This window comes from Onychostruthus taczanowskii, unplaced genomic scaffold, assembly GCF_017590055.1.
Source record: "Onychostruthus taczanowskii isolate IOZ18803 unplaced genomic scaffold, ASM1759005v1 scaffold138, whole genome shotgun sequence".
In the NCBI taxonomy this organism is placed as follows: Eukaryota; Metazoa; Chordata; class Aves; order Passeriformes; family Passeridae; genus Onychostruthus; species Onychostruthus taczanowskii.
The window spans coordinates 5,170-24,315 of NW_024498551.1; the positions used below are offsets into that span (position 1 = coordinate 5,170).

A 19,146-nucleotide genomic window follows, 5' to 3' on the forward strand; every position below is an offset into this window, starting at 1 on the left:
TAGATGGGTGCTTGCTCCAGCCCTGGGCTGGGCCCTGCTGTTGCAGGTGTTGCTGCAGCAATTTGGTCAGTGGCCCCCTGCTCTGCGGCCAGAGTCTTCTGGCTGTCCCTGTTGGGAGCAGGGTGAGGGTGACAGCCCTGCAGTCAGGGTGTGTGTCACCTGAGCTGTGCAGCCCTCTGTCACCTCTGCACTGGAATGTCCTGGGAGCAGGGCTCCAGAGGGGCTGCTGGAGGCAGCACTTGCTTGGAGAGCCAGCCCAGTGGTTCCCACCAGCTTCCTCTCCAGAGGGGCTGCTGGAGGCAGCACTTGCTTGGAGAGCCAGCCCAGTGGTTCCCACCAGCTTCCTCTCCAGAGGGGCTGCTGGAGGCAGCACTTGCTTGGAGAGCCAGCCCAGTGGTTCCCACCAGCTTCCTCCCAGTGTGGTGCCTCCCTCCTCCAGGGATGAGGTGTGCCCATGGGTTCCTTCTTGGGAATCCTGCCAGCTTGGGCTCCTGTAGGAGCATAGTTTATGGCCATTGGGAGTGGGGCTGTGGCCGAGCCTCATCCCTAATGGCTACAACTGTAAAAGCAGGTGAGTAGCATTGAAAGCAATGAGCCATGGAGTGCTGAGGTGCACTGACCTACCACCAAAAGGAACAGGGGGCACACAGGTGCAATGCATGAACAATGAGGGGTATAAAAGTCTGGGCTAAAGCACAAGAAAGGCAGATGCTTGAAGCCTTCTGAAGTGGTGTGGGTCTGTAGGGGCAGATGCTTGAAGCCTTCTGAAGTGGTATGGTGTTACTCTGTATGGCTTGAAGCTTTCTGATGGGGTTCGGGCTGGGGGTCCCCAAGGATCAGGGGTCCCCCGGAGGTGCCAGGCTGGGAGGGGGGGCTCGGACTGGGGGGGACCCGAGGGGCTGAGGGGACCTGGGGCTGGGGAGGGGGTGCTGCTCCGGGGGGCAGTGCCTGTCCCCTTGTGTCCCTGTCGTGTCCCGCTGAGTCCTTAGCGTGTCCCCACTGTGTCCCATCGTGTCCCCTCCGTGTCCCCTGTCCCGTCCTGTCCCCGTCCCGTCCCGCGCGGTCCCGTCCCGATCCCTTGTGTCCCCTCCGCGCCGCCGTCGTGGCGCTGCCCGCGCAGGCGCGCTGGCCGGGGCGGGCAGTGGGGCGGAGGAGCCGCCGCCATTTCGGAGCGGCCGCGGGGCAGCGCTGAGGGGCGGCCATGGAGCCCGCAGCCCGCCCGGGCGGCGGCGGCGGCGCCGCGGGGCAGTCCCGCGAGTACAAGCTCGTGATGCTGGGCGCGGGAGGCGTCGGCAAGAGCGGTGAGTGCGGGGCTGCGGCCGCCGGCGGCCCCGGCACCCCGCTTGGCCGGGGGGAGCCGCGGGCCGTGACCAGAGCCGCGTTCTGAGGCGGCGCCGCCGCTGCCGGGCTGTCCCGACCCTCCCGGGCTGTCCCGGCCCTCCCGGGGTGTCCTGATCCCTCCTGGGATGTCCCCGTGGGGCTGTCCCGACTTCTCCCCGGCCCTCCCGGGCTGTCCCGGCCCCTCCTGGGACATCACGGCTGCTCCATCCCGGCCTGTCCCTGCCCATCCCGGGCTGTCCCGGCCCCTCCCGGGCTGTCCCGGTCATCCCCTTCCGCCTCCGGCCGCGTCCCGCAGCCCGTCCCGCCTGAGGCCACGGGCGGAGCATCCCCGGGCCGGTGGCAGCCCCGCCTTTGCTTTGGTTTGCTTTGCTCGGTTTGCTTTGCTCTGTTTGGTTTGCTTTGCTTTCCTGCGTTTGCTTTGCTGGGTTAGGTTTGGTTCGCTCGGTTTGCTTTGCCTTGCTTTTCTCGGTTCGGTTTGCTTTGCTCGGTTTGCTCAGTTAGCTTTGCTCGGTTTGCCTTGCTTTGCTGGGTTTGCTTTGCCTTGCTGTCCTCGGTTCGGTTTGCTCGGTTTGCCTTGCTGTGCTCGGTTTGCTTTGCTGGGTTTGCTCGGTTTGCCCTGCCGGGTTTGCTCGGTTTTCTGGGTTTGCTGGGTTTGCCCGGTTCCGGATTTGCCCTGGTCGGTTTGCCCTGCCGGGTTTGCCGGGTTTGCCCTGCCGGGTTTGCCGGGTTTGCCCTGCCGGGTTTGCTCGGTTTGCCCTGCCGGGTTTGCTCGGTTTGCCCTGCCGGGTTTGCTCGGTTTGCCCTGCCGGGTTTGCTCGGTTTGCCCTGCCGGGTTTGTTTGCTGGGTTTGCCCTGCCGGGTTTGCTCGGTTTGCCCTGCCGGGTTTGCTCGGTTTGCCCTGCCGGGTTTGCTGGGTTTGCCCTGCCGGGCTTGCCCTGCCGGGTTTGCCCGGTTGCTGTGTTTGCCCTGCCGGGTTTGCTCGGTTTGCCCTGCCGGGTTTGCTCGGTTGGGTTTGCTCGGTTTGCCCTGCCGGGTTTGCTGGGTTTGCCCTGCCGGGCTTGCCCTGCCGGGTTTGCCCGGTTGCTGTGTTTGCCCTGCCGGGTTTGCTCGGTTTGCCCGGTTGCCGGGCTTGCCCTGCCGGGTTTGCCCTGCCGGGTTTGCCGGGTTTGCTGGGTTTGCCCTGGTCGGTTTGCCCTGCCGGGTTTGCTCGGTTTGCCCGGTTGCCGGGCTTGCCCTGCCGGGTTTGCCCTGCCGGGTTTGCTCGGTTTGCCCGGTTGCCGGGCTTGCCCTGCCGGGTTTGCCCTGCCGGGTTTGCCGGGTTTGCTGGGTTTGCCCTGGTCGGTTTGCCCTGCCGGGTTTGCTCGGTTTGCCCGGTTGCCGGGCTTGCCCTGCCGGGTTTGCCCTGCCGGGTTTGCTCGGTTTGCCCGGTTGCCGGGCTTGCCCTGCCGGGTTTGCCCTGCCGGGTTTGCCGGGTTTGCTGGGTTTGCCCTGGTCGGTTTGCCCTGCCGGGTTTGCTCGGTTTGCCCGGTTGCCGGGCTTGCCCTGCCGGGTTTGCCCTGCCGGGTTTGCTCGGTTTGCCCGGTTGCCGGGCTTGCCCTGCCGGGTTTGCCCTGCCGGGTTTGCCGGGTTTGCTGGGTTTGCCCTGGTCGGTTTGCCCTGCCGGGTTTGCTCGGTTTGCCCGGTTGCCGGGCTTGCCCTGCCGGGTTTGCCCTGCCGGGTTTGCTCGGTTTGCCCGGTTGCCGGGCTTGCCCTGCCGGGTTTGCCCTGCCGGGTTTGCCGGGTTTGCTGGGTTTGCCCTGGTCGGTTTGCCCTGCCGGGTTTGCTCGGTTTGCCCGGTTGCCGGGCTTGCCCTGCCGGGTTTGCCCTGCCGGGTTTGCTCGGTTTGCCCGGTTGCCGGGCTTGCCCTGCCGGGTTTGCCCTGCCGGGTTTGCCGGGTTTGCTGGGTTTGCCCTGGTCGGTTTGCCCTGCCGGGTTTGCTCGGTTTGCCCGGTTGCCGGGCTTGCCCTGCCGGGTTTGCCCTGCCGGGTTTGCTCGGTTTGCCCGGTTGCCGGGCTTGCCCTGCCGGGTTTGCCCTGCCGGGTTTGCCGGGTTTGCTGGGTTTGCCCTGGTCGGTTTGCCCTGCCGGGTTTGCTCGGTTTGCCCGGTTGCCGGGCTTGCCCTGCCGGGTTTGCCCTGCCGGGTTTGCTCGGTTTGCCCGGTTGCCGGGCTTGCCCTGCCGGGTTTGCCCTGCCGGGTTTGCCGGGTTTGCTGGGTTTGCCCTGGTCGGTTTGCCCTGCCGGGTTTGCTCGGTTTGCCCGGTTGCCGGGCTTGCCCTGCCGGGTTTGCCCTGCCGGGTTTGCTCGGTTTGCCCGGTTGCCGGGCTTGCCCTGCCGGGTTTGCCCTGCCGGGTTTGCCGGGTTTGCTGGGTTTGCCCTGGTCGGTTTGCCCTGCCGGGTTTGCTCGGTTTGCCCGGTTGCCGGGCTTGCCCTGCCGGGTTTGCCCTGCCGGGTTTGCTCGGTTTGCCCGGTTGCCGGGCTTGCCCTGCCGGGTTTGCCCTGCCGGGTTTGCCGGGTTTGCTGGGTTTGCCCTGGTCGGTTTGCCCTGCCGGGTTTGCTCGGTTTGCCCGGTTGCCGGGCTTGCCCTGCCGGGTTTGCCCTGCCGGGTTTGCTCGGTTTGCCCGGTTGCCGGGCTTGCCCTGCCGGGTTTGCCCTGCCGGGTTTGCCGGGTTTGCTGGGTTTGCCCTGGTCGGTTTGCCCTGCCGGGTTTGCTCGGTTTGCCCGGTTGCCGGGCTTGCCCTGCCGGGTTTGCCCTGCCGGGTTTGCTCGGTTTGCCCGGTTGCCGGGCTTGCCCTGCCGGGTTTGCCCTGCCGGGTTTGCCGGGTTTGCTGGGTTTGCCCTGGTCGGTTTGCCCTGCCGGGTTTGCTCGGTTTGCCCGGTTGCCGGGCTTGCCCTGCCGGGTTTGCCCTGCCGGGTTTGCTCGGTTTGCCCGGTTGCCGGGCTTGCCCTGCCGGGTTTGCCCTGCCGGGTTTGCCGGGTTTGCTGGGTTTGCCCTGGTCGGTTTGCCCTGCCGGGTTTGCTCGGTTTGCCCGGTTGCCGGGCTTGCCCTGCCGGGTTTGCCCTGCCGGGTTTGCTCGGTTTGCCCGGTTGCCGGGCTTGCCCTGCCGGGTTTGCCCTGCTTGCCCTGCCTGGCTGTGCCCTGAGCCTGGCTGTGCCTGAGCCTGGCTGTGCCCTGCCTGGGCACCCAGAGCCACCTGGCTGTGCCCTGCCTGGGCAGGGTGGCACCAGATGTGCCCTGTGTATATTTCCATATACAATGTTTCACCTCTTTTGCTGATATCTATTATAATTCTAAGAAATTATAGATTCTAAGAAATCAGATGTTTTTAGTGGCCAGTTCTTCCCTTGAATCCCAGATCTTTTCTGGCTTTGAGGAAAACAAAATGTTCTTCCTCTGTGTTTGACCAAAATGAGTTTCTGTGCTGTGGGCACAGGAACAGCACATGGCTTTTAAATCACACCAGAACAATCAGAAATTGAGCTTGATTTAATGGAAACAAATCTCAGACTGAGGTACTCCAGTGCTCCTAGCAGGCTGGGTGGTTCTGGGCTAGCATTTCCTTTGTGAGCTGATGAGTTTTGTGCTTGTATCCCAATTTTTTGGGGCTGCAGAGGATGCCTATAAAATCCGGATCCGCATCGACGACGAGCCTGCCAACCTGGATATTTTGGACACAGCAGGACAGGTATGAGCATCCCAGGAGAACTGGGAGCAGCTGGCATGACCAGGTGCAGAAATCCTGCACAAAGAATGCTTGGGTTGGGTTGGCTTTGCTTTGATTGCAGACTCAGGGCTTGAGCCAGCAGCACCTCAAGAAAATCACCAAAACCATAAAAAATAGGAGATATCTACAAGCTAGACTTCTCTTTCTGTAATTCCAGGAAACTAACCTCTTGTTGTCATCAGCTTTAAAAAGTGGTTTTTCAGCATTCAAAAAACACTCCTCAATTTACCTGTTCCAATAAAAGAGAATCAATTTTTGCACCTACAAAAATAACAAATTATAATTACAACCAGAACAAGACTGCTAACTATAAACCCAAAACTTTGCTCTCAGAGAAGCCAGCACACCTGAGACAGCCCAGCTCCCCAGGAGGCACAAAATGAGCAGGATGGCTTCTGAGGCAGTGCTGGAAACAGAAAAAGGTTTATTAAAAGATAAAATAACAAAGTTCTTACAGAGAAAATCCAAGCCAGGGGCAAGAGGTCCTTGCTCCTGCTGAAACATGCCACAAAAGGGATTATTTCATTTGTTCTCTTCTTTTTCTGGTGAATTACTGTCTGACAAATTACCCAGGCTGGACCTCTTGGCCTCTGTCTGATCAGGCAGCCCCAGGCCTGAGGTGAAGTCCCAAAGGTCCTATGAGGTGTCTTTGTACCAAACTGGGAGAGAAACTTCTGGGCTTTTTGCCTTTTTAGGCAGACACAGAATAGTGGAAGTCACTCCATCAATAGGGGAGCACATCCCTACAATTCAATTTATAATTGAAAATTCCAGCTAAAACACCACTGGAACTGCATGGAAATAAAGCAGCACTGGCTCTGCATGGAGCCCCAATGGCACTTTGTGTCTGCAGGCAGAGTTCACAGCACAAAACACCCCACAAAAGGGATTATTTCCTTTATTATCTTCTTTTCCTAATGAATTACCCAGGCTGGACCTCTTGTCCTCCTTACCTAGGCTTTACCTCTTGGCCTCTGTCTGATCAGGCATCCCCAGGCCTGAGGTGAAGTCCCAAAAGTCCTGTGAGGTGTCTTTTTATCAGACTGGGAGAGGAATATCTGGGCTTTTTGCCTTTTTAGGCAGACACAGAATAGTGGAAGTCACTCCATCAATAGGGGAGCACATCCCTACAATTCAATTTACAATTGAAAATTCCAACTAAAACACCACTGGAACTGCATGGAAATAAAGCAGCACTGGCTCTGCATGGAGCCCCAATGGCACTTTGTGTCTGCAGGCAGAGTTCACAGCCATGAGGGACCAGTACATGAGGGCAGGGGAAGGTTTCATCATCTGCTACTCCATCACGGACCGGCGCAGCTTCCACGAGGTGCGCGAGTTCAAGCAGCTCATCTACCGCGTGCGCCGCACCGACGACACCCCCGTGGTGCTGGTGGGCAACAAGTCTGACCTGAGCCAGCTGCGCCAGGTGAGCCCTGGGGGCCCCTGCTGTGCTCCTGGAGGGGGACAGGAGGGCTTGGTGGTTTCCCTCTTGTTCTGGTGTTTCGGTGTTTCCGTGCCGGGAGCGGCCACGGTTTCACCGTGAAAATGGCAGTCACAGGAACAGAGTTGTTGGACTGTCTGTTCCTTGTTGGGACCATGGTTACTGAGGATTTCAGACCTCCTGTGCTGCCAGAACAGAACACTGCATTTGACCTGAAGCCTTCCAAAATTGATTAATAAACCTGAGATTAGGGGTGTGCATTTTGACTAGAAGTGTGGAACTTCACAGTAAAGAATTTAGAGTTTAAGAGAGACAAAGTCTGTTGAAACTCTGGTTACTGAGGATTTTAAACTTTCTGTACCTAAAGGCACTGACCCACAAGAGGGTGCTGCATTGACCTGAGGCCCTGGAGAAAGTTTCCAAAATGGATTAATAAAACTGAGATTAGGAGTGTGCAGTTTGAATAGAAGTGTGTAGTATGACACAGTAAAGAACTTAGTTTAAGAGAAATTAAGAGAATTTCTGTGCTGACAGAACAAGAGAAAACTGCATTTGACCTGAAGCCTTCCAAAATAGAATGATAGAACTGTAGTTTGAATAGAAGTGTGTATGATCACATGGTAAAGAACTCAGAGTTTAAGTTTAAGAGAAACAAACTCTGCTGGAACCTTGATCAGGGTGTGCACTCATGGAACCCTGAGGCTGTGCACTCATTTCTGGTGTCCAAGGAGGAAGGGGAGGAAGGCTCTGCCTGAGCACAGCAAACCTTTGGAGCTGGGTGGAAACGTTCTCTGTTAGGGCTTGGAGTGTCCATGCAGAGGGACAGAGAGCAAAACAGGGAGAGGAGAAGGAATAAACTCCAGGGGTTTGGCTTCCAGGGTGTGCACTCAGTGTCCAGGGAGGAAGGGGAGGAAGGCTCTGCCTGAGCAGGGGTGGAATCAATCCTCGGGAAACCTTTGGGGCTGGGTGGAAATGGAGCAGGACTGGGAGAGGAATATCTGGGCTTTTTGCCTTTTTAGGCAGACACAGAATAGTGGAAGTCACTCCATCAATAGGGGAGCACATCCCTACAATTCAATTTACAATTGAAAATTCCAACTAAAACACCACTGGAACTGCATGGAAATAAAGCAGCACTGGCTCTGCATGGAGCCCCAATGGCACTTTGTGTCTGCAGGCAGAGTTCACAGCCATGAGGGACCAGTACATGAGGGCAGGGGAAGGTTTCATCATCTGCTACTCCATCACGGACCGGCGCAGCTTCCACGAGGTGCGCGAGTTCAAGCAGCTCATCTACCGCGTGCGCCGCACCGACGACACCCCCGTGGTGCTGGTGGGCAACAAGTCTGACCTGAGCCAGCTGCGCCAGGTGAGCCCTGGGGGCCCCTGCTGTGCTCCTGGAGGGAGGGGGACAGGAGGGATTGGTGGTTTCCCTCTTGTTTTGGTGTTTCGGTGTTTCCGTGCCGGGAGCGGCCACGGTTTCACCGTGAAAATGGCAGTCACAGGAACAGAGTTGTTGGACTGTCTGTTCCTTGTTGGGACCATGGTTACTGAGGATTTCAGACCTCCTGTGCTGCCAGAACAGAACACTGCATTTGACCTGAAGCCTTCCAAAATTGATTAATAAACCTGAGATTAGGGGTGTGCATTTTGACTAGAAGTGTGGAACTTCACAGTAAAGAATTTAGAGTTTAAGAGAGACAAAGTCTGTTGAAACTCTGGTTACTGAGGATTTTAAACTTTCTGTACCTAAAGGCACTGACCCACAAGAGGGTGCTGCATTGACCTGAGGCCCTGGAGAAAGTTTCCAAAATGGATTAATAAAACTGAGATTAGGAGTGTGCAGTGTGAATAGAAGTGTGTAGTATGACACAGTGAAGAACTTAGTTTAAGAGAAATTAAGAGAATTTCTGTGCTGACAGAACAAGAGAAAACTGCATTTGACCTGAAGCCTTCCAAAATAGAATGATAGAACTGTAGTTTGAATAGAAATAAGTGTGTATGATCACATGGTAAAGAACTCAGAGTTTAAGTTTAAGAGAAACAAACTCTGCTGGAACCTTGATCAGGGTGTGCACTCATGGAACCCTGAGGCTGTGCACTCATTTCTGGTGTCCAAGGAGGAAGGCTCTGCCTGAGCACAGCAAACCTTTGGAGCTGGGTGGAAACGTTCTCTGTTAGGGCTTGGAGTGTCCATGCAGAGGGACAGAGAGCAAAACAGGGAGAGGAGAAGGAATAAACTCCAGGGGTTTGGCTTCCAGGGTGTGCACTCAGTGTCCAGGGAGGAAGGGGAGGAAGGCTCTGCCTGAGCAGGGGTGGAATCAATCCTCGGGAAACCTTTGGGGCTGGGTGGAAATGGAGCAGTGGGACAGAGAGAAAAAAAGGGAAAGGGGAAGGAATAAACTCCTGGGGTTTGGCTTCCAGGGTGTGCACTCATTTCCAGGTGTCCAGGGAGGAAGGATCTCTCTCAGCACAGGTGGAATTAATCCTCTGGAAACCTTTGGGGCTGGGTGGAAATGGAGCAGTGGGACAGAGAGAAAACCAGGGAAAGGAGAAGAAACAAATTCCTGGGGTTTGGCTTCCAGGGTGTGCACTCAGTGTCCAGGTGTCCAAGGAGGAAGAGGAGGAATGAATAGAAGTGTGTAGTATGACACAGTAAAGAACTTAGTTTAAGAGAAATTAAGAGAATTTCTGTGCTGACAGAACAAGAGAAAACTGACTGCATTTGACCTCCTTCCAAAATAGAATGATAGAACTGTAGTTTGAATAGAAATAAGTGTGTATGATCACATGGTAAAGAACTCAGAGTTTAAGTTTAAGAGAAACAAACTCTGCTGGAACCTTGATCAGGGTGTGCACTCATGGAACCCTGAGGCTGTGCACTCATTTCTGGTGTCCAAGGAGGAAGGGGAGGAAGGCTCTGCCTGAGCAGGTGGAACCTTTGGAGCTGGGTGGAAACGTTCTCTGTTAGGGCTTGGAGTGTCCATGCAGAGGGACAGAGAGCAAAACAGGGAGAGGAGAAGGAATAAACTCCAGGGGTTTGGCTTCCAGGGTGTGCACTCAGTGTCCAGGGAGGAAGGGGAGGAAGGCTCTGCCTGAGCAGGGGTGGAATCAATCCTCGGGAAACCTTTGGGGCTGGGTGGAAATGGAGCAGAGGGACAGAGAGCAAAACAGGGAAAGGGGAAGGAATAAACTCCTGGGGTTTGGCTTCCAGGGTGTGCACTCATTTCCAGGTGTCCAGGGAGGAAGGATCTCTCTCAGCACAGGTGGAATTAATCCTCTGGAAACCTTTGGGGCTGGGTGGAAATGGAGCAGAGGGACAGAGAGAAAACCAGGGAAAGGAGAAGAAACAAATTCCTGGGGTTTGGCTTCCAGGGTGTGCACTCAGTGTCCAGGTGTCCAAGGAGGAAGAGGAGGAAAGATCTCTCTTAGCATGGGTGGAATCAATCCTCGGGAAACCTTTGGAGCTGGGTGGAAATGGAGCAGTGGGACAGAGAGAAAAACAGGGAAAGGAGAAGAAACAAATTCCTGGGGTTTGGCTTCCCTGATCAAGTTGTGCACTCAGGGAGGAAGGATCTCTCTCAGCACAGGTGGAATTAATCCTCTGGAAACCTTTGGGGCTGGGTGGAAATGGAGCAGAGGGACAGAGAGCAAACCAGGGAAAGGAAAATAAATAAACTCCAGGGGTTTGGCTTCCAGGGTGTGCACTCATTTCCAGGTGTCCAGGGAGGAAGGGGAGGGAGGGGAGCAGGGGAAACCTTCGGGGCCGGGTGGAGGAAGAGGAGGAAAGATCTCTCTTAGCACAGGTGGAATTAATTCTCTGGAAACCTTTGGGGCTGGGTGGAAATGGAGCAGTGGGACAGAGAGAAAAACAGGGAAAGGAGAAGAAACAAATTCCTGGGGTTTGGCTTCCCTGATCAAGTTGTGCACTCAGTGTCCAGGTGTCCAAGGAGGAAGAGGAGGAAAGATCTCTCTTAGCACAGGTGGAATTAATTCTCTGGAAACCTTTGGGGCTGGGTGGAAATGGAGCAGTGGGACAGAGAGCAAACCAGGGAAAGGAAAATAAATAAACTCCAGGGGTTTGGCTTCCAGGGTGTGCACTCAGTGTCCAGGGAGGAAGGGGAGGGAGGCTCTGCCTGAGCAGGGGAAACCTTCGGGGCCGGGTGGAAACGATCCGAGCTTGGGGCAGAGGGACAGAGGGCAAACCAGGGGAAGGAGAAATGAACTGCTGGGCTTTGGCTTCCAGCTCTGGGGCTTGAGCAGGCTGTGCACTCGTTGCCAGGTGTCCAAGGAGGAAGGCTGTGCCCTGGCCAGGGAGTTCAGCTGCCCCTTCTTCGAGACGTCGGCCGCCTTCCGCTTCTTCATCGACGACGTGTTCCACGCGCTGGTGCGCGAGATCCGCCGCAAGGACAGGGAGGCCGTGGTGGCCCTGGAGAGGAAGTCCAAGCCCAAAAGCAGCGTCTGGAAAAGACTCAAGTCCCCCTTCAGGAGGAAGAAGGATTCAGTCACTTGAAGAGGAAATTGCTCTGCAGATCAGGACAAAAGCTGTGACCTTGGGTGGCACCGAGGGGGCTCTGGGGGGCACTGCCTGGCCCTGCCGGTTGTTTTTGTTTAGAACCGTGTTGCCTTGATTCTGGGGGTTGAACTTCACACCCAGTGACAGTCGTGCTTTGTTTGTTGTCATTTCTTCACTGCCCCCAGCCACCGAGGCCCCTGGGTCGGTGGCCCTGCACTTGGGAGAGTTTGTCCTTGTCACAGCAACCCGGGAGCTGAACTGTGCAAACACTGCTGGGGTTGGAGGCAGCCTCACTGAATCTGTGCTTTTCCCAGCTGCAAAAGAGCATTTTGCTGCTCAGCCCACAGTGAGAGAGGCTGAACAAAGTGTCGTGGCCTTGGGGTCCCAGAATTTCTCGTGCCCTCGTGATTTCTTTCCAGGAAAATCCACGTGGAATCCTCGTGTGCAAGTGCATCCAAGAGATCAGTGCTGCAGTGAGGCAGAATCACAGATTCCACCTGGAACATTCCTCTGGGGTCAGTGCCCCAGGCTGCTGCACACAGCCCAGCTTGCAGCTCCTGCCTTGCCCCAAATCCGGCTGGGAGCGGGGCCCTGCCTTCCTCAGCCCCTTCTGGGCCATCCTGGGGCACCAGTGACTTTGGGGAGGTTTTCCAGGGAAAATTGCTGATCCTGAGGCTCTGGACCCAGCAGCTCCTGAGCTCAGAGCCAGGCTCCTTGTGGTGCTCCAAAAAAAGAATTTATTGGTGAGGCAGATCCTCCCCACGGGGGGACTCTGTGTCCTGGAGCTGATTTGATTTTCTGGATTTTCCAGCACTTTTGGGAGCAGTGCCTGGAGCTCCTCAGGATTTTGCTGTTCAAGATCCCAGCTGGTTCACTCAGACCTGCTTAAAATTCATTTCTCTGAGCCAAATTCAGAGAAAAATTCCAGCAAATTTCTCTGGGATCCTTCAGGGTGAAAGAGCTGATCAGACTGAAGGGATCCTCCTGATCCCTGTCAGGTCTGGGCTGCTCTGCCAGTGCCCCCAGCCTGAAAATCCAGGTGTGAAAGGGCTGGTAAAGGAAGTGAGGATTAAAAAAAATACATAAAATATATATATATATATGTAAAAAAACCTCCTTGTTACCTAAGATAGGGCTGGAAATCCTGTGCCTGTCAGTTTGAAGAATATTTCCTTTGTGAAAAACTTCACCAAAAGAGAAGTGTGGCATTTAATATTTGCTTTGTGATGAGCTGAACCTTTAAATTGCTTTCCATTTCATCTCCTGCCTGTGCCATGCTGCTCTGGCAGCAATCCCAGACTCAAAAAAATGCCTTGGAAAATTCAGATTGAAGCAAAAAAATGACTGAGGAGAATTCAGATTGTTCAGAATTCCAGGCTCCCTGAGCAGCCATCACTGAGGTTCTCATTTTTGGATTAAAAGCTGCCTAAAACTCAGATAAAACTCTGCTAAAACTCTGCTAAAACTCTGCTAAAACTCTGCTAAAACTCAGATAAAACTCAGATAAAACTCAGATAAAAGGCCAAAAGCTGCAGCAGAGGAGGAATGAGCTGAGCAGAGGCTCTGAGGCATTTTTGGGTCTGTCAGCTTCAGATCCAGCCCCTGATGCTGATGTTGAATTTTCCAGTTCTTTTCCTTAAAATCCCATCAGCTAAAGGAGCCTGGCAGGGGAAAACAAAACCATTTCCACCCCTAAAAAATGGGATTTTGTGCCTTGCCCGAGTCCTGCAGTGCAGTTGAGGTGTTTACTAATTCCTGTTGCTTCTAGAATTCACAGAGCAGAAGAGCAGCCAGCACTTTTTTGGTTTTGTTTTGGGTTTTTTTGGGTTTTTTTTTTACACAGTGTTATTCAAAGAGTTTTATTTTTTGTCTTGTATAAATTTGTACACAGAACGATGGTTTTATTTGACACAATAAATATAATTTTGAATACAAAGCTTTGCTTTGGATGCCTCAGTCTGTGGTGGGGGTGCTGAGGGAGGAAAGTTCTTTGTGGGCTTGTGAATTTGGGGGAAAAAAATGGCATTTAAGTGATTCAAAGCCTAAAATTTCAGTGAGTCTGGTGCTAGTTTGTTGAAATGTGAACATTTTCCACCTTTTCTTGCTTTTCTTTGTGGTGATTTTCCAAGGAGGGCAGGAGGAGCCTTTACTGACCCAGAAATGGGGCAATTGAGGGACATTTTAAAAAACTTTTATTCTATTTTTAATCTCCTGGGATGGGTGAGACAAAATATAATAACATATTATAAAAATATGAACAATTATAAGTACATAAATATAAAATATAAATATAAATTATTTACATTAATAGAAATAGAAATGTATAATAAATCTATTTTATGTATTTATATGAATATAAAAATATTTAAACCTATATAAAATATATAATTATATATTTATAAATATTTATAAATATATATCTATAAATATATATTTATAAATATATTTTTATATATTTATATATTTATATATATAAATATATATATTTATAATATAAATAGCAAATGAAATAGAAATTAAATATTTTTATATTTTAAAATATTTTTTCTATTTTATAAAAATATATTTTTTTTAAATATAATAAATTTATTTCTTAAATTTCTGTTCCTCTGGGGTTTCCTGCTGGAATTTTTTCAGAAGCCAAATGCAGCTGGGTGAGGGTGGAAAAGGGAGGGGGCACCTCGAGGGTTTGGGGCTCCAAAATGTGAAACCCACATTTGTCAAAAATGGCTCCGATAAATGAGTGACGCGCTCCGTGCGTGCTCAAAAGATTAATTAAAAAAAAAAACAACAAACATTTATTTTAAAAACTGTACTGGGATGGGTGAGACAAAATATAATAACATATTATAAAAATATGAACAATTATAAATACATAAATATAAAATATAAATATAAATTATTTACATTAATAGAAATAGAAATGTATAATAAATCTATTTTATGTATTTATATGAATATAAAAATATTTAAACCTATATAAAATATATAATTATATATTTATAAATATTTATAAATATATATCTATAAATATATATTTATAAATATATTTTTATATATTTATATATTTATATATATAAATATATATATTTATAATATAAATAGCAAATGAAATAGAAATTAAATATTTTTATATTTTAAAATATTTTTTCTATTTTATAAAAATATATTTTTTTTTAAATATAATAAATTTATTTCTTAAATTTCTGTTCCTCTGGGGTTTCCTGCTGGAATTTTTTCAGAAGCCAAATGCAGCTGGGTGAGGGTGGAAAAGGGAGGGGGCACCTCGAGGGTTTGGGGCTCCAAAATGTGAAACCCACATTTGTCAAAAATGGCTCCGATAAATGAGTGACGCGCTCCGTGCGTGCTCAAAAGATTAATTAAAAAAAAAAACAACAAACATTTATTTTAAAAACTGTAGGGATCTATGGGGCAGGATCTGTGGGGCAGAAGGGATCTATGGGGCACGATCTGTGGGGAAGGATTGATGGATCTATGGGGCTCAGGGGATCTATAGGGCAGATCTGTGGGGCAGAAGGGATCTATGGGGCAGAGAGGATCTATAAGGCAGGATCTATGGGGCAGGATATGTGGGTCAGGATCTGTGGGGAAGGATTGATGGATCTGTGGGGTCAGGGGATCTATAGGGCAGATCTGTGGGGCAGAAGGGATCTGTGGGGCAGGATCTGTGGGGCTGAAGGGGTGTATGGGGCAGGATGTCAGGATCTATGGGGCAGGATGGATCTATAGGGCAGGATCTATGGGGCAGAAGGGATCTATGGGGCACGGGGGATCTATAGGGCAGATCTGTGGGGCAGTAGGGATCTGTGGGGCAGGATCTGTGGGGCAGAAGGGATCTATGGGGCAGGATGGATCTGTGGGGCACAGGGGATCTATAGGGCAGATCTGTGGGGCAGTAGGGATCTATGGGGCAGGATTTCAGGATCTATGGGGCAGGATGGATCTATAGGGCAGGATCTATGGGGCAGAAGGGATCTATGGGGCAGGATGGATCTGTGGGGCACAGGGGATCTATAGGGCAGATCTGTGGGGCAGTAGGGATCTATGGGGCAGGATTTCAGGATCTATGGGGCAGAGAGGATCTATAAGGCAGGATCTATAGGACAGAAGGAATCTGTGGGGCAGGATGTCAGGATCTATGGGGCAGGATGGATCTATGGGGCAGAGGAGATCTATAGGGCACGATCTGTGGGGCAGAAGGAATCTATGGGGCAGGATGTCAGGATCTATGGGGCAGAAAGCTCTGAATGCAGAACCTGAGAACGAAATGGAGATGGAACTTTTGATACAGAAGAAACTTTCTTGTCAAATTTCACCCCTCCCCACAGTGGGAAGAGAGCCGGGGCTGAGCTTCCACGCCCTCCGCGAAACCATTTCTCTTTTCACGCCTTGTGAACCCATTCTGTTCACGCTTTTTTCTTTCTTTTTTTTCCTCTTTTTATGATGCAAATCCTTTTGTTTCTGGCCGGCTGAATGGGGCAAGAACCTGAAACGCGCGGGTTTTGAAAGGCTGGATGCGGGAGTCCAGCAGAGAAGGGTGGAGAGAGATTCCCTTTCACGTTTCCCTTTCACGTTTCCCTTTCACATTCCGCCCCAGAAGTAGCAGATAATCAGCGATTGAATAGTTTCAGCCAACCGCTCAATAACTCTGATTATTTCCCTGATAAACTCATTATATGTGTTTATAAATCACTGAAAGGGTCGGAGCATCCTGAAACGTGGAAACGAAGGGGAAATGGCAGCGTTAAATAAACGTCTGTGTTTGACTGGGCATCAGCTCTGAACGTCTGCCCAAAAAAATCCCACACTGGTTGGGGTGGGAAGGGCTTAAGTGAAAAATAAAGCAAGGCTTAAGTGGAAAAGCAAGGCTTAAGTGGAAAGTGTTAGCCCAGAGTTCTGGAATGGTTTAGGTTGAAGTGGACCTGAAGACTCGTCCAGCCCCACCTTGCAGCATCACACGGGTTGGGGTGGGAAGGGCTTAAGTGGAAAATAAAGCAAGGTTTAAGTGAAAAATAAAGCAAGGCTTAAGTGGAAAAGCAAGGCTTAAGTGGAAAGTGTTAGCCCAGAGTTCTGGAATGGTTTAGGTTGAAGTGGACCTGAAGACTCGTCCAGCCCCACCTTGCAGCAGCCCGGGTTGTCCCAGCCCGGCCTGGGCACTGCCGGGGGTCCGGGGGGATTCCTGCCCCAAACCCCTCGTGCACCCCCCTCTCCCCGTGTCCTGGCACTGCGGTTTTTATAAATAATTTCTCTCCATCCCCCTGCCTGGCTCCTTCAGCACGCTCGCACGAGCTCACCCCGAGCCCCTCTCCCTTCCAGACCTGCTTCCATTTCGTGTCTCGCGTGCATTGCAGGGTTCTGCTGCACTTTGTGCTGCTGGGAATTAAATGCACTTTTCCAGCAGGAGTGCAGATTTGTGGGAGCAAACCCTCGGGGTTCGGCGTCACACACGGCACAGGCAGCCAGATTAAAGTGATTTAACTTTTATTTGCACGCTCAATGTGCATTAACAAATTCAACATACAAGGTAGCATTACAGAATGTAGGTTAGCTTGTAGCATTATGCAGTTTCACACAGGTTGAGTTAGGTTTTTTTGCCTTTTATTATTTTTATTTTTTTATTATTATTTTTTTTTTCCACACAAAGTTGTAACTGTCCAAGTTCATTTTACAATAGAAGACACAAGGTAAAGAATAACCACACCCGGGAGATTTTACAGTGAGTCTGCTGTCACTTACTGTCTATTTTATGTTTTAAAAAATATAAATCTGCACATTTTCAGTTCCCTATTATTCCAGAAGAGTGTTGGAGCTACTCCTACCTGCCCAATAACCTAAGTCTATTTACCCTGAGCATGTTTCCTTGACAAGAAATTCATCTTTCCTTTGCAACTAAAGGAATCTTAAGATCATCTAGGCTTAATCATGCTTTTCACACCAAGGGGAGAAGGGAATTTTGTTGCTGCTCTTGGTCCTGGTCAGATCTTTGGAGTGCTGGTGGAAAGCATGTTCTGAGGAAAAGTTGCTTGAATTGCAGCAACACAATTGCTTAGTGCAAAAAAATCAGGATTGAAAGAGATTTAATTTCCAAAAGGGGGGGAGCTCATTCTCTGAGCCACAGAGTTTGAGCCAGAAAGAGTTTAAGCCACGGATAAATCCACCAGAACCTCACTGATAAAACCCACTGCAAGCCCAGGCAGAAATCCTGCTCGTGGGGGTGGGAGGGGATCCACGCTGGAGTCTGGGGGAGATGGAGCTGCAGGAGAGAAAAAACAACTTCCCAAAAAGAAAGGAGATGCCAAAGGGGGGCAGCTGGGAAGGTGAGAGCCCTGGGAACGGGAGAGCCTGGCTCACTCCTTCCCATTTCGGGGCAGAAAAGGTGAAAAGGATCATTTTCCCAACAGGGATCTAAAATTCACCACTCCACTCCTTTAAGTAGTTTAATGATCTTATTTTTTTTTTAATTTAATTTAATCTGTTATTTGCATTCCTGTTTGCATCCCAGAGGGCTCAGAGCAGCCTGGGAGCAACCCAAGATTCTCCTGGGGCTGCTGAGGAGCCTCTCTGCAAACCCAAATTCTGCTTCTCCATCTGCACTGGAGAGCTCAGAACAATCTGAATTAAATCAATGCAGCTCAATTCACCAGGAACGATTTGCTGCCACCTCTGCCCGTGCCCTGAGCACAATCCCCAGGGCTGGGGGCACAGCCAGCACTTCAGGGCTGCCCCAAAATCCAGCCCTGGCACATTTTGGGTGCCAGGCTGTGCCCTGTCTCGGCAGCTGCCCCGTGTTTAGGTGGCTGCAGGATCATTTCTGATCAAACTGGCTCCAGAATGGATCAGGGGAAGCTTTGTCACCTTGCATGGACAAGCTCTGCCTCCAGGGCCTCTGCCTGGCTCAGCTCTGTGCTGCCATCAAACAGAAATTAGCAGGAATTAATTATCAGGAATTATCAGAAAATGATCAGGAATGATCAGGAATTATCAGAAAATGATCAGGAATTATCAGGAATTAATTATCATAAATTATCATAAATTATCAGGAATGATCAGAAATTATCAGGAATTAATTGTCAGAAATTATCAGAAAATGATCAGGAATTAATTATCATAAATGATCAGGAATTATGAGAAATTATCAGGACTTAATTATCATAAATTATCAGGAATTATCATAAATTATCAGGAATTAATTGTAAGAAATTATCAGGAATGATCAGAAATTATCATGACTTAATTATCATAAATTATCAGGAATGAACAGAAATTAACAGGAATTAATTGTCAGAAATTATCAGAAAATTATCAGGAATTAATTACCAGAAATTATCAAAAAATGATCAGGAATTAATTCTCAGGCGTGATCAGAATTTGCTGTGTAATGTTGAAAAGTTTCCAACCAATGACACTTCAGGGTCTGGGGTTTTTGAGCCCTCCACACACAGAGAGGATGAAATTAAATTCAGTTAAACAAAACTGAGCAGGATTTCCCAGTTCCCACAGCCTGTGTGACCCCCAGGTGGCAAAAACAACGGGATCACTTTGTTGGGTTTGGATTTGGGATCAAACCCGGGATTGGGGTTTGGATTCTGGATCAAACCTGGGATTTTGAATCAAACCCAGGATTGGGGTTTGGATTCTGGATCAAACCTTGGGTTGGGGTTTGGATTCTGGACCAAACCTGGGTCGGGGTTTGGATTTTGGATCCAACCTTGGATTTGGGTTTGGATTCTGGATCAAACCCGGGACTGGGGTTTGGATTTTGGATCAAACCCTGGACTGGGGTTTGGATCCTGGATCAAATCCTGGATTTTGGGTTTGCATTCTGGATCCAGCCTTGGGTTGGGGTTTGGATTCTGGATCCAACCCTGGATTTGGGTTTGGATTTTGAATCAAACCTTGGATTTTGGGTTTGGATTTTGGATCCAACCTTGCCTTTGGGGTTTGGATTCTGGATCCAGCCTTGGGTTGGGGTTTGGATTCTGGATCCAACCTAGATTTGGGTTTGGATCCTGGATCCAGCCTTGGGTTGGGGTTTGGATCCTGGATCCAGCCCTGGATTTGGGT

General features: G+C 50.7%; 1 protein-coding gene across 2 annotated transcripts; it reads left to right on the forward strand.

Annotated features, from left to right (window-relative positions):
• Positions 1-1,140: 1,140 nt before the first annotated feature.
• RIT1 (Ras like without CAAX 1) lies at positions 1,141-12,986 on the forward strand. Of its 2 annotated transcripts, XM_041397323.1 has the most exons (4): positions 1,141-1,315; positions 4,946-5,062; positions 6,339-6,530; positions 10,828-12,986. In XM_041397323.1, the coding sequence occupies exons 1-4, from the start codon at positions 1,202-1,204 to the stop codon at positions 11,056-11,058; spliced, it is 654 nt and encodes a 217-aa protein (XP_041253257.1). In that variant the 5' UTR covers positions 1,141-1,201; the 3' UTR covers positions 11,059-12,986. The 2 variants fall into 2 exon arrangements, with proteins under 2 accessions (XP_041253257.1, XP_041253256.1); XM_041397322.1 differs by lacking the exons at positions 1,141-1,315; positions 4,946-5,062; positions 6,339-6,530 and adding an exon at positions 7,556-7,914 and having other exon boundaries at positions 10,828-12,985.
• The last annotated feature ends 6,160 nt before the right edge of the window (positions 12,987-19,146 follow it).

What these genes read in the sequence shown, in the direction of transcription:
- RIT1 (XM_041397323.1), top strand. Translation starts at nt 1,202, where the DNA reads ATGGAGCCCGCAGCCCGCCCGGGCGGCGGCGGCGGCGCCGCGGGGCAG. An exon ending in AGAGCGGTGAGTGCGGGGCT is followed by an intron (nt 1,316 to 4,945) that starts GCGGCCGCCGGC and finishes TTCCTTTGTGAG; the next exon opens with CTGATGAGTTTTGTGCTTGT. An exon ending in TTTTGGACACAGCAGGACAG is followed by an intron (nt 5,063 to 6,338) that starts GTATGAGCATCC and finishes TTGTGTCTGCAG; the next exon opens with GCAGAGTTCACAGCCATGAG.